Source organism: Arachis hypogaea, chromosome 2 (genome assembly GCF_003086295.3).
Source record: "Arachis hypogaea cultivar Tifrunner chromosome 2, arahy.Tifrunner.gnm2.J5K5, whole genome shotgun sequence".
Lineage (NCBI taxonomy): Eukaryota > Viridiplantae > Streptophyta > Magnoliopsida > Fabales > Fabaceae > Arachis > Arachis hypogaea.
The window spans coordinates 68,795,690-68,821,972 of NC_092037.1; the positions used below are offsets into that span (position 1 = coordinate 68,795,690).

Here is a 26,283-nt window from a genome sequence, read left to right on the forward strand (position 1 = left end):
AGTTAGTTATATATTAATCACCTACTAAATTAAAAAATTCCTCAATCCTCACAAAAGAAAGGACTCATGTTTGGATCAAAATTCTTATATACTCCGGGATTAGTTCCAGACATTTAATACTTGTGCCAATCCCATTTTGCATCCAAGTCAATAAAAACTTTTAACATATATAAGATACTCTACTCCAAGACTAAAACTATAAAAATAAATAAATAAATAGTTGGATGTAATTTTTAACCAGGTTTTGAGTTATGCTAGCTTATTTAGCAGACCGTGAGTCCCTGATATGAAATGAAAGTGGAATAGACACAAAGTTCAGAACTCACTGAAAGATATAAGTGATTTGCAGGTGATTTGGGTTCCAAAGAACTAGAGAAAATGATGGAGAAGAGAGTGAAAGTATTGATTAGTGTGAACGAGAAAATTGTATTCAAAAGTGTGTCATTACAAAGAGACTAAAAGGTATATTTAGTATACTAAGTAACCGATAACTACAATATACACTACTGATACTAACAGACTCTGCCACATGGCATAACTAACTCTAGGATAAATAACTAACTTTAACAGCTATATAACAAACTCTACACAAGCTACAACTGCTAACTTGGTATGTTTAGTTTCACTCTAGGCATTTTAGTAACTATTCAAATTATTAAAGATCTGGAATAGACAGTAGTTTATTTATGAACAAATAATAATAGTCAGAGGTGGATTTAGGGGGGACCAGTATGGGACATGACCTCCCTAAATTTTCGAAACTCAAAATATATTTGACATAATGTTTAAAATTTCTAACAATATACTTTCTAGTTCAATGGTTAATGAGAAGCATGTTATACTTCATAGCATGGGTTCAATTCCCATCGCATGCATTTTAAATTTATTTTTTTTTGTTCTTTCAATTTTTTTTCTTTTTTGTAATTCTTCTATCAATTATTATATAAAAATATTTTAGTTTTTATAATAATTCCTAATTAAATGTAATAAGAAAATATATACATAAAAATAAATTAAATTAAATTTTATTTTTTATAATAGTAAAATTAAAATGTATTAAGTAAATTATTTATTAATATGAATATATCTTATATATTATATTCACTAATTTATTTTAAATACATATATTAAAAGTATTAGAGAAACAAATTTATATTATTTATGTTATATCTTTTATAATAAGGATAAAAATTAGAATTTTATAAAAAAATTTTGATATAAATGATTTTTTTAAAATTAATTTTAATTTAAAATAATATTAAAATATACAATTATTTTTTTATTAAAACTTTTTGTTTTAATATGACACTTTTAAATTTTTTTTATTTTTGGCCCCCCTTTATAAGGTTTCTGGATCCGGCACTGATAATAGTTATTGCTATTCAAACTTGGATTCAGTGCCCTCTTCCTTTTACCTCTTCAATGTATGTATGTGAAGATCATGTTCTGGTTTCTGCTTTCAAATGACTCCCCACACATTATAAAAGTAGTTGGCAAGTTGCATTATTTAAATGTAGTAAATGACAACAAATAATACAATGATACAGTGTTGAAGTTTTCAAATTTATTTGGGAGCTAGGCAGCTAAGGCAGCTAGCTTATACCAATTACATACACTGTCTTTAAAAAATAAATAACATACAGATGGATTCAATCACTCTAGCACAAATTTGAACTTGACATATACAACACTATATATATACCAGCTTAAATAATCACTTTAATTTTTTTTTATTGGATAGTGCTAATTAATTATAATGATCACTTGAAAATGTACTTGACGAGGCCTGGGAAATGAGTGTTCATAAAGTAATCATCCCAACTGATCACTTTAGGATCGAAGCAAAACAAATCTGTCTCTACCCCTCCTTGTGTTGCTGCCACTCGCAGCTTCTCTGTGTTCATATCATCAAATCTGCGTCCCATAACACATTTTCTCTCTTACATACACGACCAACCAAGATATATATATATTAACCAATAATGACTAGTGTTAGGAAGAAACAATACTACGTACATGCCATTGAAGAACAAGTAAGGCCTATAAAGCTCCACCAACCGCATCACAATTTGGATCTTCCTATTCAGCTCTTCATGTGTTCGCTGGAAGTACCTGCAAAATGCTATATTGGCCAGTTCGAGTCCCTATTAAATTGTAAAAGAAAAAATGTCAGCCTAGTTAATTAAGAAAAGATAACAATGACAAACATTGATATATAGTCGAGTGATTGTGATGAAGAACCTTCAACCAAAAGACGTAGTGAACGAACATATATCTGCGGAAGCTAGCCATGTTGGTGAGGACAGTAATTTGGCCAACCTTGACAGATGTTCCATCTTTGTTTATCCAAGGTTTTGCAGTGAAATACCCAAATGCATAATCTTGGAGATTAGCGTATCTAACAGGGTTTCTAACAGAAGAACCCACATGGTATATGGCATCACTTGGATGATATGCGTGGGCCACCATGGCCACCAGTATTGCATTCACCACCATGTCTGCTGGTATCTGCTTGTGATATTACATTGCAGCTTATCAAAAATCATGTCACATATTTTGGACAATATAATAGTTTCATGCAAGCAACTAACTCACCACATCCACAACTCCATTGATGTTTCCAAGGAAGCATGTTAGTTTTCCTTTCCCATAAGCAACACCTAAACTATCAATTGTTCTGTAACAAGCACAAGAGATGAAAGAATTCATGTTACTTTTCATTAATGTATTATTATGTTTATGTATCATACTATTTTCGTTTTTAATTAACAGTGCAACTAGATATCTTTTAAATATTATTTTTTATTCAGCTTTTAGAGGATAGAGAAATAAAAAATAAATAACCTTTTTGATATTTTAAACATCTAGTATGTAAAAGTAGATATTCAAATTAATTAAATAATAATAAATCCTTAAAAAAACGGACCAATGCTGAATTTTAAAAGACAAATAGCATCTTTCTTTAATTAATTGTCCTTTCTCTTTATTTGGTTAAAAAATAGGTAAAGTGGACAGTTAACCAGAACAATAAACAAAGTATATGAATGATTATTATTTGGTGCATTATATGGTTGGAGCTTATTTTTTTTTTTTTTTTGGCATAAAGACGCAATTTCAGTCATTGTTATTACATGCTTAAAGTGACACCTCATCAAACTTGGATAAATAAGATCGTATTCATCATAATCACTCCTATTAAAAGTGATATTGATTTTATTATTTACCTTTCACCTTCAACCCAGCCAGGAAAAGGTTCTTTGAATGTACTTGTAACAATGGCAGGACGCAAAATAACAACCGAAATAGTTTCTTTCATTTGTTCTACAAGCATTTCAGCTATTGCTTTTGTAAATACGTATGTATTTGGCCAACCATACACCTTTGCCCTGATCAATGATATAAAACATAATACATGAATAATGGAGCTGATGATTGAACCACCCGTACAATGTATGAGAATTGAGAAAAGCAAAGAGCAGAGCACTTGGGCTGCGTTTGGAGAGGAGACTAAGATTGAAAAATTAAGACTGAGACTCAAAGACAAAAGTTGAGAAATAGAAACTAAATTAAGCTATTTCTAAAATGTATAAAATGTATTAGATTGAGTTATGTTTTAATATTATGTTTGATTTAAGATAAATATAGAGATTGAGAGATAGATTTAGAAAAAAGTTAAATAAAAATATTTTTTTTAAAAAAATTACTATTAAAATTCCAGTTACTATTTCTAGAAATTTCAATTCTCTATATCCTTTTTGGAGATATGGAAGAAATTGAAATTTTGTGTATTGGTTCAGTTCCAGTTTCTAATTATCAAACACAATATTCAATCCTAATCCTCCAATTTCAGTCCCAGAAAACAAAAACAGCCTAAAAGAATTCTGCAGAATACAAGGTTTTGTGAGTTTGTGAATGTAAGTTTGATTACAGAATGATCATATGTGCTTAAATACTAGTAAGCACTGCTAATCAAAATGATGAAGTAACACTCTAATAAAGCATGTGCACATTAACTAACAAAACAGAATCTGTAGATCAGTTTAGTTGCTTAAAACAGAAAAGAAAATTAGTAGTGACTAGTTGCTTCACTGCATGCTACGTAACCACTTCTTTATTATCTCGTTATTCGCTTAGCTTTATCATTGTTATGGTTTGCATGGTTATTTTCATTTACAAACTATCATGAAAATTAAATAAACAAATAATATGGAAGAGAAATCAAATAACATTATGGTACACTACGGATTCGTGTAGGCATCATCTTGAGGCATATACATAATGATTCATGATTACTTTGATAAATTAGTTATTAGATATATATGCACATAACAAGTACTTTAGAACCTCATCAACATAACAAGTAATTTAAAAAGTTCAGTGTATATATATATATATATATATATATATATATATATATAGGAAATAATAAATTTTAAAAATATTATTTGTATATTAAAATCAGTTATAAAAATCAGTTATTATATATAGTGTATAAATACATATTTTGTTTAACTCATTTTTAATGTGTATTTTGATTTTTGACATATTTTATATTAGTAACTGATTTTAATGTATATATGACATTGTTGAATTATCCAGAATTCTTTCGATTACTCGTTCGAGAACTACGATCTTTAGCTATGAAATTGAATCATTTTCTTGTATCCGAGAAGAATTTCAGGATTCATAGGAAGGAAGTGGAATTAATAGTAGGAAATCAATACACAAATAATCGGTCTTTCTTAAAATTGGCCTTCTTTTCGATCCTTTATTCAATCTTTCGTATGTGGTAGCCGCTCATTTGTCTATGTATGGTATGTGCGTATAAATGCCCACATTGACAAGAATGCCGGCTCAATCAATCCCATATCATATACACAACAACCAGATTTTCGACGAGACATAATAAAAAGATCCATACATGCTCAAAGGCAGAAAATTATTACTTGAAAATTTTGTTAAAAAAGTCTGTATTCGCTTAATTAACTAACAATAGTTAATTTTTTATTAAGAAGTTATTTTTTTAACTCTCATTTATTGGAAATTTTAAAATCTAGGATTAAAATTTAAAATTTAAAATAAAATAATTTTAAATAATTAATTTATATTGATTGAAAAAATTAATGCTCTAATTAAATACTTTAAAAATTGATTCAATTATAGATGTGGCCAGTTCATATAAACATTTATAAATAAATAACTAGAAACAAATAATTCTCCCATCCCTTCCTCTGTTTTTTCATGTCTTAAATCCTGTGGATTTGATATTTTTACCTTTGAACATGCTTGTTAGTCTTTTTCACTAATAAATATGCCTGATAATTAATACACTAAAGTAGCTAATTTATAAAGTTATATTAAAAACATAACTTCCTAAAAAAAATGATAATTCAGAAAAAAAAAGTGCACAAATATATACAATATTTATACTTTTTTTCTAAGATTTTTTATAGAATTTTTTTGGTATTCTATCATATGTGTCCTATCATATGCGTTCTTCTAATAAATATATAGTATTAGTGTTAGATTTATCTGATATAAAATCAAATTAATTCTTTAAAATTCGTGTCTCTTATCTCAATCTCCATTTTATCATTCTCCTCTACAACATGAACGTATAACTTATAAAGTTGATTCCTATAGTTTTCACATTTTTTATATATAAAGATTAAGATGCTTTTCTTCCATTTATCTAGTATCCTCTTAGACACTAGAATTTCGTTAAAAAGTTTGGCTAACCAAACGACGTCATTACTTCCTAATCTTTTCCAACTTCAATCGAAATATTTTTTAATTCTACTACCTTTTCATTTTTTATCTGCTTTAAAGCCTCCCTTACTTTAAAATATTGAATCTTTCGATAATAGTTGAAGTTTTATTCTTCCATCTTCGTTAATGCTCTCGTCTTAAATCAAAACCTCACAATTCTTGTTCTTGATGCATTTAATTTGATCCAACTTTCTTTTTGTTTTGACTCTTTGTGATTTTATGTATATTTTTTTTCCTTCCTTCCTACCCAAAGATTAATAAAGATACTCATATGTTATTGCTCTTTTTTTTCTTATTACCACTTTTATCTTTTTCTTAGTAATCTTATATTTTTTTTCAGTTTTTAACATTGTATCTTAAAAATTGTTTTAAAACATTTATGTTTACCTTTATCTCCTCTTGTACACTTGTGTTCCACCACCATCACTCTTTGTCTCTTGTTCCGATCTCTCTAATTTCACCAAAAAATTTGTCACTTTTTTGATAATTTTTGCCATCTCATTTCATGTCTCATTTGCACTTTCATATCCTTTCATTTTGATTCTTTTTCTATTCGTCTTTGAAAATTTTTTTTACTTCTCATATTTCATCATCTACTACCACTTTATTTTTTGGTTCTTCTCTTGGTATTTTTTTCTCGCCTTTTGTTCAATGTAAAAATTCATGACAAGCACCCTATATTATATTGTCAAGCTTTCTATTAGAATGAATAACTTTATAATTATTATAAAATTTTTGGTTGACTCTTCTTATTCAAAAGAAATTAATTTGAAAACTTGTTACACGACTCTTATTAGTTATAAAGTGTTATTTGCGATGAGAATATCAAAAGTTGAAAAAATTTTAAGATGATTTTACTCTACATATTAACAACTCTAAATCAAAATCCCGTGTATTCTCACATATGCATTCACATCATTCCTAACATGACCACTAAATCTCTTCCTAAAAAAATATTATCTTGCAAAAAGTATATTTTGGATTAAACTTTTTAGCTCTTCCCAAAATTTCTTCTTATGTTATTGTTTTTCCAAACCTATTTATAATGCATGTATGCAGTATGCTAATCACATGAAAAAGTACTATTATCTATCACAAATTTTATAGTGATGATTGGATCACCATCCTTTTGACTTTTACTATACATTTTTTCTACTATTTATCCATAATAATGCCTACTATATTTCTGTTATTCATCTTTTTTGTATACCAAAATTTAAACCATGAAGTACCTAATTTTTTTGCCTTCATCTCCATTCATTTTATTTTTTGTAGATACATTATGTTAATCTTTTTTCCTATCATGGTGTCCTCCATCTCAATAAATTTTTTTGTTAGTATACCTATATTTCATGTCCCAAACCATAATTTTTTGTTGTCTATATTTTTATCTTTATCTTTTACTTTTGGTAAACTAATTTATTTACCGTCGCCCCTTTATAAAAGTATGAAAATCTTTACTCACTACACATAGACACTGATGCAATGGTTCTTACTCATTTGACACTGTACTTAAGTCATACAGCGTACTGCTTAGGGATAATGACTTAGTTTTAGAGTAAAAATTATTTCGTCCATGTTATGAAAAATCGGCTAAGTTTTTATGTTAGTTGTGAAAGACTTAACACAGTCCTCCTCTTTTATTCGGACTTTAAGACTGACTATGTAATATAAACCGAGTTGTTTAACTCTCTAAAAGATCAAACTAAATAATATTGTAATATTATCTATTAAAATATATAAAAGGAGAGCCAAAAATAGTATTATAGTGAATGGACGATGCATAGGTTTTAAGTTTCATTTAAAATTGTTGCATTATCCATTGCAGCAACATAGAAAAAATCAGCTATCTTAGAACTACATTTGTATTACTATAGACAATAGCATTTATATAATCAATCTAGCATTAATCTCATAATTTTATACACTAAATTATATAATTTTATAAAAAAAATTACAGTATAAAGACTATTAATTTATATTAATAGTCTGTATTCTAATATAACGTATCCTATTTGGAGAATAAATTTTATTTTATAAAAATCTATCTATCTACTTATAATGTATAAAAAGAAAAATCAAGTAATGACACAATGAACACTTGATATATTAAATAAACATTTTAGTGGAACTGTCATTTTATAAATTTTTGAGTAAATCAACAAAATAATACTCGAAAAAGTTTATCGCTAATAAAAATAAGCTTAAAAAATATGAACGACAAAAAAGTCCCTTAAATATAGTTAAATGTGACAAGAATGACTGCTTGTTAAGTACCATATTCATTAACAAAAAAACGTTGAGTTATCTAATTAATTTGTTGAGATGGCAAATGTGAAGATTGACATGACAGTTCAAGTGACAAATCATAATCCTAACCTCGTAATACTACCTTCAACTCCCAAAAAATTTAAAATAGAATAATCTATTTTTTTGGTACCCATCTTTACCATATTCAGTTCAAAAATAGAATAATCCAAAATAAAAAGCTCATGAAAAAAACTGATTTCCTTTTTTAAAGTGCATGAGTGGAAGAGTCATTGAAGATTATTTCGGAGAGACAAAGTGAACATTTTAAAGAGAACCCAAATAAAAAAAAATGAAATGTTAAGAGGAGAGTTTTTTTAATTTTGATATGGGGATGGCGTTGGTGATTTGCGACGTTATGGGCGTTTGGGGTGTTTGACGGAGATGTGACGGCGGGGGGAAGGAAATCGGTGGCACCGATTGGGGGGAAGGAAAACGGTGGCACCGATTTGTTGGAGAGGGAGGTGCCGAAATCGGTGGCACCGATTGGTGGCCCGTTGCCACATGTCCCGCATGCAGGTGGCTCCCGTGGTGCAGCCCGTGACCCTTATCCCCGTATACCCCTCTCTCTTTCACTCACCAACACTCTCTCTTTCACTCTCAACTTTCCCTTTCTTCTTCCTCTCAACTCCACACACCCCCCATTGTTGGACCACCACAGATCAGGAAAAGAAAAAAAAATGCCAAAAAAAAGAAAAACTAAGAAAGTAAATCAACCGGAGCTTCATATTGTTAATTATCTTGGAGATCCAAATCATGTAAGTTTTTTTTCATAATTTTATTTAATGATAATGATAGTGATAATTTTAGATTTTATTATAAGTAGAAATTAGAAATTAAACATATATGTATGTATTTTATTATTAGGTGGTTAGAAATAGAAATAAAAATAGGAATAAACCTTGTATGTATGTATGTATGTATGGAGATGAGATGAATGTTTGTTTGTTGAGATGAATGTTTGTGGCTGTTTTGTTTGTAATGGTGATGAAGATGAAGCTCTCTGGATCTCTGGGTAGTGTATTTTAATGTAAGAAAAAGGGAAAAAAATATTTGAAAAAATAGTACATTAGAAAAAAAGAAAAGAAAATCTGTACCTAATAAATTGAAATAGGGAGATATTAATATATTGTTGTTGTGTCTGTCAGTATTAGAAATCGAATTTAATTAACTGTAACGATTAATAATGAAAATTTTATTAGTTAATTTATTTATGATCGTTAATTATTATGATTAATAATAAAATTAGTATATATACTGTTAGAATAGTAATAATAATAAAAAATTAGTATGTTGTTTGGTTTATATAAATAATAATAATAATAATAATAATAATAATAGTGATAATAAATAATAATAATAGAAAAATTAGTATGTATGTTATTTGAATAATAATAAAAATAATAATAATAATAATAATAATAATAATAAAAAATGAGTATGGTACGTTTTATGATAATAATAATAACAATAATAATAATCATAATAATAGAAAAATTAGTATGTATGTATGTATGTATGTATGTACATGTATGTATGCTGTTTGAATTTGGTCCATCTACGTTGCCGGATTAGTATGTACATGTACGTTGCCGGATTTCCCAGTGGTCGAAACCTAGCCCTGTATACTCTTCGAATTTGGTCCATCTTGTAAACGTCATTAACGAACACTTTCCAATCCAACCTCTGATTTGCACAACACGCAAACACGTGCCTACACGGAATTCGGTCAACCTGGAATTCACCACAATCACACCGATAGTGGCGCAGGTCAACTGCATACTCAACCCCACTAGGCATCTCGCGTACTTCGAAGACTTCATTTTCTCTATCAAAACAGCTAACCTGTATGTTACCTGATGCTCGTTGATTTGCATTCAGCTTGGTTGTCACCATCTCAGAGAACATAAGTCCAGCACTGATTCGGGCTTCAGCCTCAGCTCTTTTCCTAGTGAACAACTCATTCAGCCTGTAAAATGTCGCCTTAACAAGTGCAGTGACTGGGAGATTGCGTGCACCCTTTAAGACGGAGTTGATACATTCCACAAGATTGGTGGTCATATGACCCCATCGGTAACCACCATCAAATGCCAAAGCATACTGCTCACGAGGGATCCGATCAAGCCAATTGGTGTAAGCCTCACCCCGTTCCTTTAATCGTTCATAGCGCATCTGGTACTCCCTGGTCGTCCTTGAATATCCTATGAAAAACATTCAGTCAGCTATGAACACCAGTCTATTTGATCATGCTTACAATAAATTAAAAGTTCATTGTATACAAACTTACCAATGTTGACGATAAGCTTCTGCAGGTAAGGTGCTTTGAACTTCCTCAAGAAGTTGGACTCAATATGCCTGATGCAAAACATATGGAAAGTTCTTGGAGGAGACCACGCCCCATTACTTCGTTCAATAGCTGACCTAATCGAATCGTGTCGATCGGAGATTAGACCGACACCATCACGGGTCACCACATGTTGACGCAGGTTGCTCAGAAAAAAGTGCCATGCATCAGAAGTCTCTCCCTCCACTATGGCAAATGCAATAGGCACGATGTTGTTATTACCATCTTGTGACACTGCAACCAATAAACAACCCTTGTATTTTCCATACAAATGAGTCCCGTCCACCTGCACCACTGGCTTGCAGTGTCTGAAGGCCCTTATACAGGGGTAATAACTCCAGAAGACTCTATGTAGAACACGTATATCAGGAACCAAATCATCCCCCTGGTAAGCTGGCATTGTTTCAAAGTGAACCACTGCTGATGGCTCTTTGTGGCACATGGCCTCAAACTATATCGGCAAAGCTTCATACGATGCTTCCCAACTTCCAAAAATTGATTCGACCGCCTGCTGCTTTGCTAACCAAGCCTTGCGATAACTGATGGTGTAGTTAAACTTTGACTGGATATCAGCAATTACAGATTTTACCTTTATAGACGGGTCAACCTCTACCAACGGCTTTATTACTTCTGCAACTGTCTTGGAATCCAGCTTCGAATGGTCTTGAGAAATAGTAGACCTGGTACAAGTATGACTTCCATTGTACCTCCTTATCTCCCAACAGTACTTCTTCTGCATTTTGGTTACCCGGATCAACCAGTCACAACCATTCCCATATTCTATACATTTGGCATAGAATGTCGTCGGTTCCGACTCATATACCCGATAGTCCACACCTCTCCGGATGGTATAATCTTTCATTGCCTTGATCACTGCCTCCCTTGAGCTGAATTCCATCCCCACTGTGAACTCACCATCCGCCACAACAGGAGGGGCTACATACATCAAAAGTAACAAATGCTTCATTATGTACTCAGTAAGAAGTCCTTCATTACAACTCAATTAATAAACATACTTTACTAGGTAAGATCGTTATAGTCTTATTTTTCTCTATTCCATCTACGTAAACAACAATTCAGAGATTCACGTAGCTAGCTAGGTTTACGCACCTGTATTCATATATTCCGGAAACTCCGGTGCGTGCATAGCCCCCAAATCCAACGACCGCATGAAAGAAGGCTCTTGAAACGGATGCGGGTTTGCTAGTGCATTTGCAACTTCCGCCACATCTGCGTTCATGTCGCCAACAGCTTCTTCTTCGTCCTCGCCTGGACCGACGATCTCATAGTTACTTTCAAATTCATCTTCGCTTTCACTATTATAATCTTCCAACTCAATGTTACGGTCTGCTTCAGATTGCTCAAACTCAATATATAACTCGATGCACGATATTCGGTGGCGATTTTCCATGTACATTGAAAACATTTCCTGCATACTCGCTTCGTCCATCACATACTTGGTTTGAAATTGAACAAACCCGCCAAACACAGGTAAAGGATACCTGTACAAAATACACGATATTCTCCTACATCTTTGCGTGCCTATCTTCTCACAAATCACACCTTTCAACTCCTCAAATGACAATGTGAATGGAATAACAACATCTAATGGATTTTCACACACGAATTGAACTCCCTCATATGTTTGTAATAAGATCTGCCCGTAGTAATAAATCTTCAATACAACTCTATCATCCATAACACTATCTATTCCCAGTCTCACAGAAATTTTTTTTACACAAATGAAAGACAAGAATCAGAGAAGAGAAGAGAAGAGAAGAGAGAAGAAGAGGATGATCATTAGCGAACGAGGAAGAAATGGGGCTTCTGTGATACCAACATCCGTTTTTGTGTTGACTAATGGCAAATCGGAGGGACCGACCGCTGCACACCCAAATCGGTGGGACCGATTTCTGATCCCGGATTAAAAAAAATTAGACCACACACAAATCGGTGGCACCGATTTCATACCCAACATCCTCCCCCTTCCACAAATCGGTCCCACCGATTTTTCCCCCCTCTCACACACAAATCGGTGGTACCGATTTCCCCTACCTCAAATCGGTGCCACCGATTTCTTCCCCCTAAATACCAAAAACTCACCGCCGCCATAACAGTGTAAATCACCTATAATCATCATATTCCCGCATTACACACACCCTAATATCATATCTAAAAAAATCAGCCCTTTTTATTCTTCTTATAAAGTATTAATTAGTCTTATATTTAAATTTCTCTCTACTCTTTAATATTTCTGTTAGTTACATACTCTATGTCTTTAATAGTAATGCTATTTATTTTTGATCTCTTTAATTGATATAAAGTGGTTAATAAAACTTAATTCATTTTCTTTGATTATTTTTATTTCTATTTATATTTATTATGTAAATTAACATTCACTTCACACATCTTTTTTATCTTCTCTCACTCTTTTTTCTCCATCCTTGTTAATGTTTTGCACAATTATTTTAAAAAATTAGTTGATGATCACAGTTCTTTAGTTTGCTCAATAATTTGCTCATTATATGTTGGATGACGAATTCTTAAAACACTAATGTGTGATGTTCTTACAATATATTTAATTTTTTTATTATTTTTAATTTAATTGTGTTTATCAATTATATATTATCTTTTGTCATTTATATATAAATTTTTTAATAATTTATATTTTTAATATTATTTAATTATAATAATGATGCTAAAAATGCATTATATCATAATTCATAAAAAATAGATATTATTTTTAATTATTGAAACATATATTCATATTTACATTACATCAAATAGCTTTATTCATGCAATATAATCGTTAAGCTTGATAAATATATATATTACGTGCGTGATAAACCCTTTTAAACACTAAAATGTACAATGTTCTTATTATTTTATTTAAAATTAATATTATTTTTTAAATTTTTTATTAAATAACTTTTTATATATAAAAATTAAGATAAATTCTATCTAATCCTTTTTTAAAATAAAAGATAATTTTTTTATGATATATATTTAATTAAGAACAGATTCAGAAATCTAAAAAAAAAGAGTCAAAAATTAAAATATTGTATTATCAAATATTAATGACGTATATTTGATAATAAATATAATTATAATTAGGTTTTTAATAAATACTTATCAAATAAAAGAATTATCTCAATATTTATAATTTTTTGTAGTTTTAGATCTAATAAAATATAAAATTATTTATTTTTAAATATTTTTTTATTAAGTTACTTTGTTAAGTATTTACGTTATAGTGAATTATATTTTTATACTTTACATTATTAAAAAATATGGCATAAAATAATATAAATCAATTGCACTAATAACTTTGTTATATGAATTTTAAAATATATTAAAATATTTTTATATAATAATAGGGTTAAAATTAATAAAAAATAATAAAAAAGAAACAGCTAAATAATATTAAAATTAGATGTTAAAATTAGAAAAAGAACAATGTTATTATTATAAATAATATTAATATTAAAATACTTTTTATATAATTATAGATGTTAAAATTAATTAAAAAAAATGTAAACAAAACTTCTAAATCAAATAAAAAATACAAATAATATAAATACACGTAGAAAAATTTAAATTCTAATATATAAAGAATATCAACTCTTTTTATTATTATCACTACACTATTAAGTTGTACTCTATACAATACATCCATTATAATCGTATATGAATTTAAATTTTGTTGGGGACCAAAGTCACTACTTACCCCTCCCTTTAAATCCGTTTCTGTGTCTAATAATTATTGGATAAAATTAATTAATTTATCATAATTATCTTTAATTCTTAATTTAACCTAAATTTTAATAACCTAACCACTTAATCATACTATAACTTTTTTTTGCAAATTATAAAATCACTATGAGAATTCCATTTTTTCATACTATATACCTATTAATTTAGTTCTAATCACAAAATAAAAAATAAAAAAACATATAAAAAGAAAATACAAGTATAAAAATTTAAAAGATTTTAAACTATTTCTATCATAACTCTTTCTTGCTTTTCTTAGTTTTTTCAAAAGAGAAAGTTTAGCGGCCAACATTTTTATTAAAATCTGGCAACACTAAATCAGTAAAAAAAGAGTAAGTAGTCCCACATTATTAAATATAATCTCACATCATTAAAAATATTAATGATAACTAATTAATAACTACAAATCACAAAACTTATTAGTCTCCTCACATTCCTCTTTTCAAAAATCTTCTCCATTCCTTCCAGAAAACTTTTTAAGTCTTTCTCTTCCCATGCTCCATGTAAATCAATGTTCTCTCCCTTTCCAGCATCCTTTTTATTAAGTTTCTCTTATATGCTTTGATTAATTCACCATACAATATAACAATGAAAGGTACTATTCACAATTTGTTTGCCACTATAATTATTTTGATCATAATCATTACCAACACCACCATATAAATAAAAAAAAAAAATTATGATTGACCACTACAAAAGATAAGGAAAAAATTGGATATAATTTACCAAAAATTAATTTATTTTAGTTTCATAGAATGCACGGATTTAAATCTAATATACACTTTTTATAAGTAATAATGGACTAATGCACCACTAACTTATGACATATTTAAAAGCAACAACGAAGCTTCTTAAATACTTACAGAAGATATGAACCCACAAAAAGAAAAGAAAAACATAACGATGATAAGTAAAAACAAGTAAAGAAATAAAATTGACAAACCTGGCAATACCTAAGTCCTTCATGGCCATTTTGATTTCATTATCAGTAGCTCCTTGCTTTTGTAGGCCATCTAACTTGTCACGTATAATTTTCTTTTCAGCATCGATGTCTAATCCAGGTACATCATTGAAGTGATATGGGGTCTCTAATATGAGCCCATCTCTCTCTCACCACAGACATAAGCTGATAGAGATATGAAATAATTATAATTTATTAATATATAACAAATCTAATTTGTCGAAATAGATTAGGGATAATAATGGAATATATAAGATATAGTGAATATTTTAATATTCACATCCGTTTTGATTAGTTGTATTATCCGATTCATTATCTGCAAATATTTTACTTATCATTTTAAATTCATATTCACGAACATCTTATGGATTTATACCCATCTCGTTCCACTCTAAATTAAACGTGATATGGATAATATATCTCAAATTATATAGTAATTAATAAGGTTCTAGTAACGTTATATTAGTAATAATAACCACATGCATTAATTAATGGATATATACGAATTAAACCTGTTGATATGTGGACTAGTACTTTCAGCTTAATACATTGTTTTGCAAAGTTAATAATATGCTTAACTCCAATAACATTTAGATCCAACGCTATGTCGTATCTGCATTTTCAAAGGGAACAAAGTAAAAAATAGTATTTCAATTCCCCCATGAAGGAGAATACAAATAGAATAATAGTTTAATTAATTATGATCGTTATAGTTATATAAACCTTTCATCAAAGTTAGTGGTTGCAGCCAAATTAACAATAACATCAACTTGGTTGCAAATCTCTTCCTTTAGGATTGAATCCTTCAAACCCATGTCCTCATAACAAATGTCCCCAGGAAACACAGTCAACTTTTCAGATATAAAGGACTTCAAATTTGCACCTAGCTTTTCTTTTAGCAAATTAAACAAGTCCGTCCCTAAGATCTGCATGCAAAATTAAATCAATATAGTATTTAATTAATTGAACAATGATAAGTTTACGAGGGGCTAAACCGGCAAAAGTAGTATATGCTTACTAAAATCATGTGAGAACCATCATTATTAATATTTCTTTATTTTCCCTTTTCATCATATCGTATTACATTTTTTTCTTTATTTTTTTATTTGATCTACTAATAATTAAAAAAGATATTCAATAAACATGATTTGTTTGTATTGCCTTAGTTAGAATATAATTAGGATCAATTAGAATCAATTAGTATTATTTAGTATATTTGAATATTTATTATAAGAGATTACGTCTTTGTTATTAAAATTCTCTTAGTACTTATATATATTCTTTTATATTATATCATTCTAGACACTTGAATATATTCAATAATATACAAATCTTTCTTCCAGTTTAGTTTTTTTATTTCTAACAGCCTTTAATTTCATGCACGTAAAAAAGGGTCATATATTATGTATGATGTCCATGCACCTCATTGTTCAAGCGATGAGTGGCAGATTGGGCATCTGCGGCTCTCAAGAGAAGAAAAACCTTCTGAATATTCGGTTGAACCCTCAATACCTTCTCCAAAAAAACTGAAACATACAACCAAATAATAAAAAGACATATCGATTCATCACAAATATGAATGAATGAAAAAAAAAGTTATATATATATATATAGGGAGACAGAGAAGAGGAAGCATATATATTTATATGTATGTATACTTTTGGCTAGAAAGCCTGTGGCTCCAACAACCAAAATGGTCTTGTCCTGAAGAAATTGGAGTACACTTCCAATCTCCATTGAAGAAAAATAAAAGCTTAAGGTATATGATGGGAAGGGCAGAGAAATTAACTGAAGTGGTTTGGCTTATTTTGAATATAAGCAAGGATAGCAGCATAAGCTATTTATAGTGAAGTAGAGTGGAATAGGTAGATAGGCTTGGTTTATTTTTTTTTCAGAAATGTTTGTATTTTTTTATAATATAAGTTTTTTATTTTGTAACAGGTAAATTAAAAAAATATGTGTGTGTTTATAATTTTTAAAAATTAAGAATATTTTTTAAAGTATTTAAAGATAGAATTTTTTAAAATTGTTTTATATTTTTTACATTAACAAGTCTAATATAATTTATATATTAATTAATTTATAAATTTAATTTTTATATTTATATTTATTATAGTATTTTTTAATTTTTAAAAATTATTTTATTAAATTAAATATAATAGTTGTTGTTTGTATAATTATTGAAAGTTATTTTTAATTTGATTTATTAAACATAAATATTATCATTTTTAAAAAATTAAAAAATTTACCACCATAACCTAATGACATGCCAGCCATTTGATATAGGTAGAGAAATTAAAACATATATTCGTAAATAGAGCAATTAATTATGAGACAATAGCGTGTATCTTAGAAATATTTGAAAATCAAAAGATATTAATAAAAAAAGATAAATTCAGGTTGTTTTTTATTTTCTAACATTATCGAATCTTCTAAGCCGTTGGTGATAAGTTAAGTGCAATTTTCACTTTTTTATTTGATTTTTTTTGTCTTTTTTTTTTCAAAAAAAAAATATATATTTATTGTAGTAGTTGAGCCAAGTTATCAACAATTATTAAAGAGAAAAGCGTTTAACGAATTTACTATATTCGAATAGTATTCCTAGTTAATTCATTTAAAAAAAAAAACTAATAACGACATTAACATGTGCTGTATATGCCTCGGCATGCAAAATGACGATAATAACTATATATAAAATGTCAGACGTTTCCTTAATGAAATGGGTGAGATATCACAAGAAAACCTTGACTTAATATCAAGTATTTAGTTCAATCAAACCAAAAATACATTGTCATATACAATTAAACCTACACCACACAATTGATCGAATTATTATAATTTTATTTCATGTTTTCATATAAAACACCAGTCTATATATATATATATATAGGTAAGAATGGACAAAAATATACATAAATTTTTATATGGTAAATAGATGTATATTTTAATTTTTTAATATGAGTCACTACTAGAAAATTAGTGATATTTTCGACGGATTTTATCCCACGGAAATACAGATTGAATTTCAGAGGGATTTTTTTGTCGGAAAATAAAAAATATAAATTAACATAAATTATAGACGGAAAACAAAATTCATCGATAATTCTGCCTGTAAAATTAATTGTTTTCGTAAGAAATAGTTACAAACGAAAAATCCGTCTGTAATTAAATAAATGAAACGCTGCATTTTATTAAATTATTACGGACAAAAAATTTGTCTATAATTTAAAATATTCCGTCGGTAATTTTGAGTTAAACCTAACTCTCCCTTTATCCTCTCGAGCTCTACACTCCAAATGAGAGCTTCAGAGTCATCTTCCTCTCCATTCACGCTCCAAACCTTTCTCCTCAGCGCCTTTATCCACCGCATTCTTCCATCATCAACACCTTTGGGACTTCCATCACTCTCGTCGTCGTCAATCATCGCTGTTCCCGTCCTATCCCTTCTCTTCCCCTCTTTTACGAGGACAAACCCTAATCCTCCTTCAACGAATTTTTCTTCTCTTCAAACCTAACACCGATGGTGAGTATTTGAATTTTCTACTATATTTTCTCCCAGTTTTTGATACATGAAATTTCATTATTACAATATAATTTTCATGTCGTGTTAGTTTAATTGATGTTTAATTTCATTTTCAATTTGAGATTAAGCTAGCGTTTGTCTTTGATTTTGTGATTTATTTAGTTGCTATGATGAATTTTTTATTTAATCAAAGCATTTGGAATGATGCACGTAAGATGTTTGATGAAAAGTCTCAGAAACGGGATATTGATTTGGAATGACACATTTGACAATAATTGGTATATGAGTGTAAGAAAAATGTGTGGGAAAAAAGTGGGAAAGAGGAAGAGGAATATGCCCCACTAATGATCAAGTTTACATTGAAGAAAATAATGAGCAATAGATTAGTATATTATTAGAATTTAGGCTATTTATGTTTACGACTTCATGCCTTTTATGCTTGCTTAGTGTTTATTACTTATGCATAACTGTTGGACTATATATGAACATGTACACCTTTCTTTATTTATTTAGTTTTAATGTGGTGCACCTTTCTTTATTTTTGTCAACAGGGATGTGCTCTTTTATTTTTCATTCTTGTATTCTTTCGGTCCACATCTTTTGTTCTTTTTCTTCTTGTTCCTTTTCTTATTATAATCAATCTAGATTTTTAATTATATATAATTAAATAATAATTTTCAATTATATATACGTAATTCATGCATTCGGTTATATTTTCATTTCTTAATTTAGTTTGTGTTTGTGCAGTAAACTGATTACAAATAGAATCTCTAGTCATGCTAGATGAGTTTTGACACAATTAATAAGTTTTGAGTAATTTTGACACACTTAATAAGTTTTGAGTAATTTGAGGAACATAGAGAATATTAAGTAATTTATATTGGACATTATTTTTATCAATTAAACAAGAAACTCCAGAATTTTAAATAGAAATACATGTGCTAGTTTTGTCACATTTACCGACATTTTCAGCAAGGCAAGTTTGAGATTCACCAATCTATATATATAAAGCTCATTTAAGTAAAATTCAAGTGCACAAGTATTCAAATTGAAGTTGGAACATGGACGTGTAGCACTAAACTTTGCATGCTGTTGTTTGTATTTGTGTTGCATTATTTGGTATCTCTATACGATTCATCTTCTTTTGGTTTTTGTAACAGAGACTGGCAGTGAGGATGATGGCCTTTTGGATCTGAGTGAAGATGATTTTTTTTTTCGTTGGGAGTTCTAGTGATGAAGCAGATACAAATGATGAATGGACAGACAAAAGTACGAGGTGGGTAGAGATGTTTTACAACTTAAGCAGTTATTATATTATGAAAATTCATATACTCGCAGCAAGGTAAACGATGTTAAGAAGAGCAACTGGAGTATACCTGTTTGTGATGCTAGTATGGTCAAATTGAAGCCAGTAAATGGGTGTCAATGAGTGGTCAAATTGTTGATGCTAGTATGGTCAAATTGAAGCAATGTAAACGATGTTAAGAAGAGCAACTTAGTTACAAGAGTTTATTAGTAGTGGGTGTTAGCTGTTAGTACTGATGCTTTTCTATAAATATATATAGTGCTAGCCCCCTGTTTCAATATACATATTACTCCATCTGTTTCTGCTCTTTCACTTATTATTCTCTCCATTCTTTTTCTTCTTGTGAGATTCACTAATTAACAAACAAGAACATGAAGTGGTGGGTGTCAATGCCAAAGGTGGAGTTGCATACTCATCTCAATGGATCCATTAGAGACTCCACACTGCTGTATGTATATCCATATCTCTATCTTCTGATTTTTATCATCCTTTTATTCTTTTTTTAATTATTATCTATATTCATTTATTTTGCAGAGAACTCATAAAGGCCTTAGGTGAAAAGGGAGTTATAAATTTCTCTCAAGTGGAGCATATTATCATGAAGTGTATATGTATCATGAAGAGTATGTGTATATATAATTAATAACCTTTTATTATTATTATTATTATTATTATTATTATTATTATTATTATTATTATTATTATTATTATTATTATTGTTTTTCTTTTTGGCTCCTAAAAGACAAGCACAACCTATAATGTCCCTCATGTGGTTCTCTTTATGTTCCTACTTGATTTTGATTCTTGATGCATTGTGTGTAAGCCTTTTAGCTCAATTTTGTTAACAACAGCATCCATAGTAAGGGACAAAAAGGCATATCTACGAGTTAGTTATTAACAATGTCTTATATTCTCGCATGTTGCATTATTGGAATCTATTTTAAATTATTTATATCTTTCAAGAGAAAATTAAAACATGATATGACAATTTAACTGCTTTCATTTTTGTACACATTTTTTAATTATAATTTATAAATCTATTGGGTTTCGTCTGTTAATATACAAAAGTAGAAAATTTAGATAAGCTGTGTTCTTTGGAGCCCTGTTTCTAATTTGAATTTTAATCTACACATGCCAACTGTTTCTCTTTGATAGATTCTGCATCATGAAATTTCCAAGTTATTGCAGAGAGCAGGCTTCTAGTGCATCTGGCAAAGCAGTGTCTGGTGGCATGTCCAGTGATGAAAAAAAATCAGGTATGCAGTATGAGCAGTAATTGCTTTTTTACTTATTTTTTTATTTAATAGTATCTTTTGCCCATTCTTTCAGAGACAGATTTCTGCTAGAGCTTTAATGCCCCTTCCTCGCCCCTCAAAACCATTTTAAAATACCCCCATTTTAAAATGGTAAATCTTATGATAACTATGAATATGCTAGTTATGACAACACTTAAAAAGTATAGTTTAAATTAAGATCATACTTTTATATTAACTGGTAACTTTTTTAATTTAATCACACTTTTATATTAACTGGCACGGTTTAGTTCGAGTTGGTTAGAGCGATGGATGAAAGAAAGAGAAAACAGAGATTTAGCCATGAATTAAGAATTTAGACCTTAGGAATATGCATTGGTTTATACACAGTTTGAATTTTCAAGATTCATACCATTGTGTAAAAATATTTATGGTCTTGTTGACTTGATGTTATCATCTAATTTATGTATGCAGTTCTTTCTCATCTTTTCATTTTCTTTCAGTATTCTTGTCTTGTCAACAGGATTGCTCAACTGTTTTAGCCAACTAACAGTCGTCTTGATGCGACCATCAGTCTAACTGACCTAATTTAATTGTTCTCTGCCAGATTTGCCAAGTCTTGATTGCAATGCGGAGGGGTGATAACTTAAGGGCTGAGGTTCTAAATTTATTGCATAAGCATATATCCCTTGATCATATGTTGTGTTGTGAAATCCATCTTGGAAATTTTATCTGCTTTGGTTGATCACCCTTAATGATATCTTGTGGACCTCGTATTACTCTATTGAAAATGCTAACTTAAGAATGTTCTCCTTTGCCACTTGTGAAATGTCAGGATTATATGCTTTTTGACCCTTTCATATATCATGGGATGGCTGAACTGCATGACAGGCACAGAGAAATGCGCCTTGGTGTTGATAACACGTCTTATGAGGTAAAAAACAAATGGTTGTTATTCCTCTACATTGGCAATGTCTCTGCGATTTCTTCTGACTTCAAGTCGAACTGCAGGAATTGTTGGCATTGGAGGAGCGAATTGGAGATGTCAGCACTGGATTGAGCGAGGATGTCATTATGAAGTCGATGAAACAGCAAATATACATGTCTGTTATGGCGGAGTCTTCTACAGATCTTGAACCTTGTTGTATCTGTCAGGTAAAAGTTATGGTCTCAGCTAATTAAGGTGCAATTACAAGTTGGGAAGGAAACAACTCAATGAGTAAAAGGGAGTCTGTCTTACTCTTGAAGCCCTTTTCTTATTCTATCTTTTCCTCCCAAGACCCAAATTCCCCAACACACCCTTAAAGTAAAGAGGGGATTCTCTCTCAATTGACAGCATCATTGCTCCATTTGAAGTTGAGACAGATTGAGATTTTTCAGGTAAGAATCTCTATCCTTTCTCATTTTTTCATTCTGTTGTGAACTGAAATGCAGCTAACTAACAGCTGCCATAAACAGGAGGAAAATAAAATCCTAGAGAAAACACACCGCCAAAAGATTTTGGAAGTTGAAAAGCTTAGCCCAACTATTTAAGAACTCGAGGAAACCATCTTAGCAAGCGGAGCCACTACTAATGCCATTCGTGATTACCAACGGCGGATTTTTGAGCTGCTAGTAGGCATATCTTGAACTCATTTTCTCATATAATATCTGACTGGTTAGTATGTGTGGTAACTTGGAGTTGCACCATCATGCTGGAGGAGAAGAAAACATTGGAGAGGGAACTAGCAAGGGCAAAAATGGACATGGTATAGTTTTAGTATGGTTCAGATGAGGACTATGATGATGAGGATGAAGATGACACTGAAGATTATAGCTGATAGTTTTAGTTTGGTCGGACAATATACTGGAAATTATAGTTGATGATTAATATATTTGTTTATATTTTGAATTACATTGACTTGCTTGTTTATAATACTTTTCTTTTAGTTTGATAATACGATGAATTTGTTTATATTTTGAAATATTATAAATATTCTAATACAAATTAGATAAAATTTTGTACTAAATTTATATTTATTTTGTATGAAAATAAGTTTATTTTGTAATTAGAAAAATAAAAAATTTTATTTTACTTTACGGACGGATTTACAGACGGATTTTCTGTCTGTAATCAGAGTGTAAGATGATTTTCCAAAGTTCAAATTACAGACAGAAAATCTGTCGAAAAATCCGTCTGTAATTATAGACGGAAAATCTATCTGAAAATCTGTCTGTAATTACAGACGGAAAATCTGTCTGAAAATCCGTCTGTAATTACAGACAGAAAATCCATCTGAAAATCTGTCTGTAATTACAGACGGAAAATCTGTCTGAAAATCCGTCTGTAATTACAGACAGAAAATCCGTCTGTAACTGGTAAAAATTCGTCGGTAATTTTTCGACAGAAAAAAATCCGTCGGTAAATAATTTCCGACGGGGCCTTTACAGAGGGACAAAATCTGTCGGTAATTTTGTCGGTAACAAAAAATCCGTCTGTAATAAAGACTAAATCTGTCTGTAAATCTGTCTGTATTAATCCATTTTTTAGTTGTGAGTCATTTGTACACATTAATATTAAGTGCTATTGTTATTTCTATTTTTTTATCATTTGAGTAATTTTTTTAACGGTAGTAACTGTCAGGTAACTCTGTGCGTGTGACGTGACCTTTTTGATGGTGACGTTAAAAACTAAATGATAAAATTATTAAATTTGTTAAATTTAAATAAAAAAATTTTACAAGTAATTTAGAATCTTTGTTCTTTTCTTTTTTTTCTCCAAAAAGTGAATGTGGATGGGATATAATTCAGAAATAGCTGTTAGGACTATGCTCGAAGTAAATTTTGGATAAGAAAAGAAGATAATAAAGATTCTAAATCACTTGTAATTTTTTTTATTATTAGAATTTAATAAATTTAATAATTTATTATTTAGTTTTTACTGTATTATAAAAGGGTAATGTCATACCATGTACAGAGTCACTTAGTAGTCACTGTTGCCAAAAAAGTTACTCATGCGACAAAAGAATAATAAAAATGACAACAAAGTTTGATATTAATGTATATAAATAACTTATTAAAAAATTAGAGTATACATTTGTCCACTGTATAAAAATCTATGTATATTTTTGTCCATTTTTTCTATATATAAGAGAGAGAAAGAGTAATTATCGCATTCTCATGTTGATAAAACAAATCCAAAATAAATAGAGTCTACTAAAAACAACTTCAGTTATATAGAAGATTTTGTTTGAGCACATTAAAAAAATTTCATACCTAAAGTGACACGGTTTATATTTTTTGGATTTTTTATTTCATTATTGAAGAAGAAGGTGAGATTTACCTAGTTATTAGAAGCGATAGTGTTTTAGAGGAATCTGGGGGTACTTATTTTCAAAAACACAATACGCAAAGCTTGTATTCTTCTGATAATATGCAAAATGCATATTGCTTGCATGGTCGACACGCGTTGACTCCCTGTAAACCTGTAATGCGGTACGTAATTACTCTATCTCTCTTCAATTTGCATACACCTTCAACCCCAATTTTACATTTTCGAGTTTCCTTTCTTTCTACCCTCTTTTCTACTCTCTAATGGTTCTATAAATGTGTATTTGTCAAGCTTTTTTTTTTCTAAAAGTAAACAAGTTATTTTAATAATAGTAATGTAAGTAGTAGATCAATTGTGTGGTTTTTTTAATATGAAGTAGAAAAAATATAATAATAATATTTATGTTATTATTTAAATTAAATAGTGTTTATTAGTGGTGGAAAAATATATATAATTAGAAATTATATTTTTATTATATATTTAGATGAATGATAATGATGTTAATTAGTGATTAATATTAAATATATTTTATATTTAAATATATTTTTTAATTTAAGTTATTTAAATCTAAAAATAAATATAATTGTGAATTTAATTTATGTTATAAAAATTTAAATTTAAATATATTTCAAATATATATATATATATATATTAAATTTGACGTTAAATATATTTGAGGTTTAATTATAAATTTAAATTTATAAATAAATCTCAAATATATTTAAATTTAAATTTAAATATATTTAAATATATTTATAATTTGAATTTAAAATATATTTTGAATTTAAATATATATATTTAAATTTAACTTTAATTTATTTTAGTTTTAATTATAAATTTAAATTTGAATTTAAATATATTTTAAATTCAAAAATATATTTTGAATTTAAATTTATATTTAAATGTGACCTTAAACTGACTTTAAATATATTTTAGTTTTAATTAAATATTTAAATTTGAATTTAAATAAAATTTAAATATATAAAAATACATATTTATAATTTAAAAAATTGAATATTTTTTTAATTTAAATAGATATTTAAATCTGTCGTTAATTATATTTTGGTTTTAGGTATATATTTAAATTTGAATGTAAATATATTTAAATATATATTTATGAATTTAGATATAAATTAAACGTTTTTCGAATTTAACTATATATCTAAGGTTGAATTTGAATATGTTCATAATTTAAATGTATATTTAAAACTGGAAATATTTTTAATTTTTAATTTAACATATATTTAAATATATATTTAAGTTTGATTTTAAACGTTTTTTAGATTAAATATATTTTAAACATATTAAATATATTTTACATAATTTATTATATCTAAATATAATAAATTTAAATAAAATATAAATATTTAAATTCGAATTTAATTTAAATATCAATATTTAAATTTAGATTTAATAAAGATTATATAATATTTAAAAAAAAACAATAAATGCAGAATATGGTTCGTGACATTATGCGTCCTGAAGATCACATTGTTGAATACCTTGATCGCCCACCATATGTGTGTATTCATTATCTTTGTTCATTTATTATTATTATTGTTGTTGTTGTTGTTCATTATAGTATTATGATTATTATTGTTATTATTACTACTACTCATTATATTTTTCAATTTGTTTCAGAATTCAAGAGATTTGGGATCAAGATATCTCTACCAAGATGTATATGATCTCCAAATTGAAATCGATTACCTTGGAAGATGTTGCACAATGGGCATCCA

At 28.8% G+C, this 26,283-nt stretch overlaps 2 protein-coding genes and 1 long non-coding RNA gene across 4 annotated transcripts; 2 read left to right on the forward strand and 1 right to left on the reverse strand.

Annotated features, from left to right (window-relative positions):
• Window positions 1-1,760: 1,760 nt before the first annotated feature.
• Window positions 1,761-16,889, reverse strand: LOC112719563 (fatty acyl-CoA reductase 3-like). Its single transcript, XM_025770248.2, is given in 11 exon segments — window positions 1,761-1,914; window positions 2,017-2,144; window positions 2,242-2,508; window positions 2,596-2,677; window positions 3,225-3,386; window positions 15,135-15,301; window positions 15,304-15,317; window positions 15,665-15,765; window positions 15,876-16,078; window positions 16,575-16,678; window positions 16,811-16,889. Coding segments are annotated over 11 exon segments (1,461 nt in total).
• Window positions 8,369-15,467, forward strand: LOC140177896 (uncharacterized). The gene is made up of 2 exons (XR_011869485.1): window positions 8,369-8,834; window positions 15,235-15,467. It is a non-coding gene; the product is annotated as an uncharacterized lncRNA (long non-coding RNA).
• A 1,545-nt stretch (window positions 16,890-18,434) lies between the features above and the next one.
• On the forward strand, window positions 18,435-23,134 carry LOC112747303 (E3 ubiquitin-protein ligase MBR2). Of its 2 annotated transcripts, XM_029292389.2 has the most exons (9): window positions 18,435-18,675; window positions 19,836-19,951; window positions 20,329-20,429; window positions 20,516-20,604; window positions 21,170-21,237; window positions 21,842-21,892; window positions 22,070-22,168; window positions 22,246-22,614; window positions 22,693-23,134. In XM_029292389.2, the coding sequence occupies exons 3-8, from the start codon at window positions 20,353-20,355 to the stop codon at window positions 22,414-22,416; spliced, it is 555 nt and encodes a 184-aa protein (XP_029148222.1). In that variant the 5' UTR covers window positions 18,435-18,675; window positions 19,836-19,951; window positions 20,329-20,352; the 3' UTR covers window positions 22,417-22,614; window positions 22,693-23,134. The 2 variants fall into 2 exon arrangements, with proteins under 2 accessions (XP_029148222.1, XP_029148217.1); XM_029292384.2 differs by having other exon boundaries at window positions 19,836-20,429.
• Window positions 23,135-26,283: the final 3,149 nt, after the last annotated feature.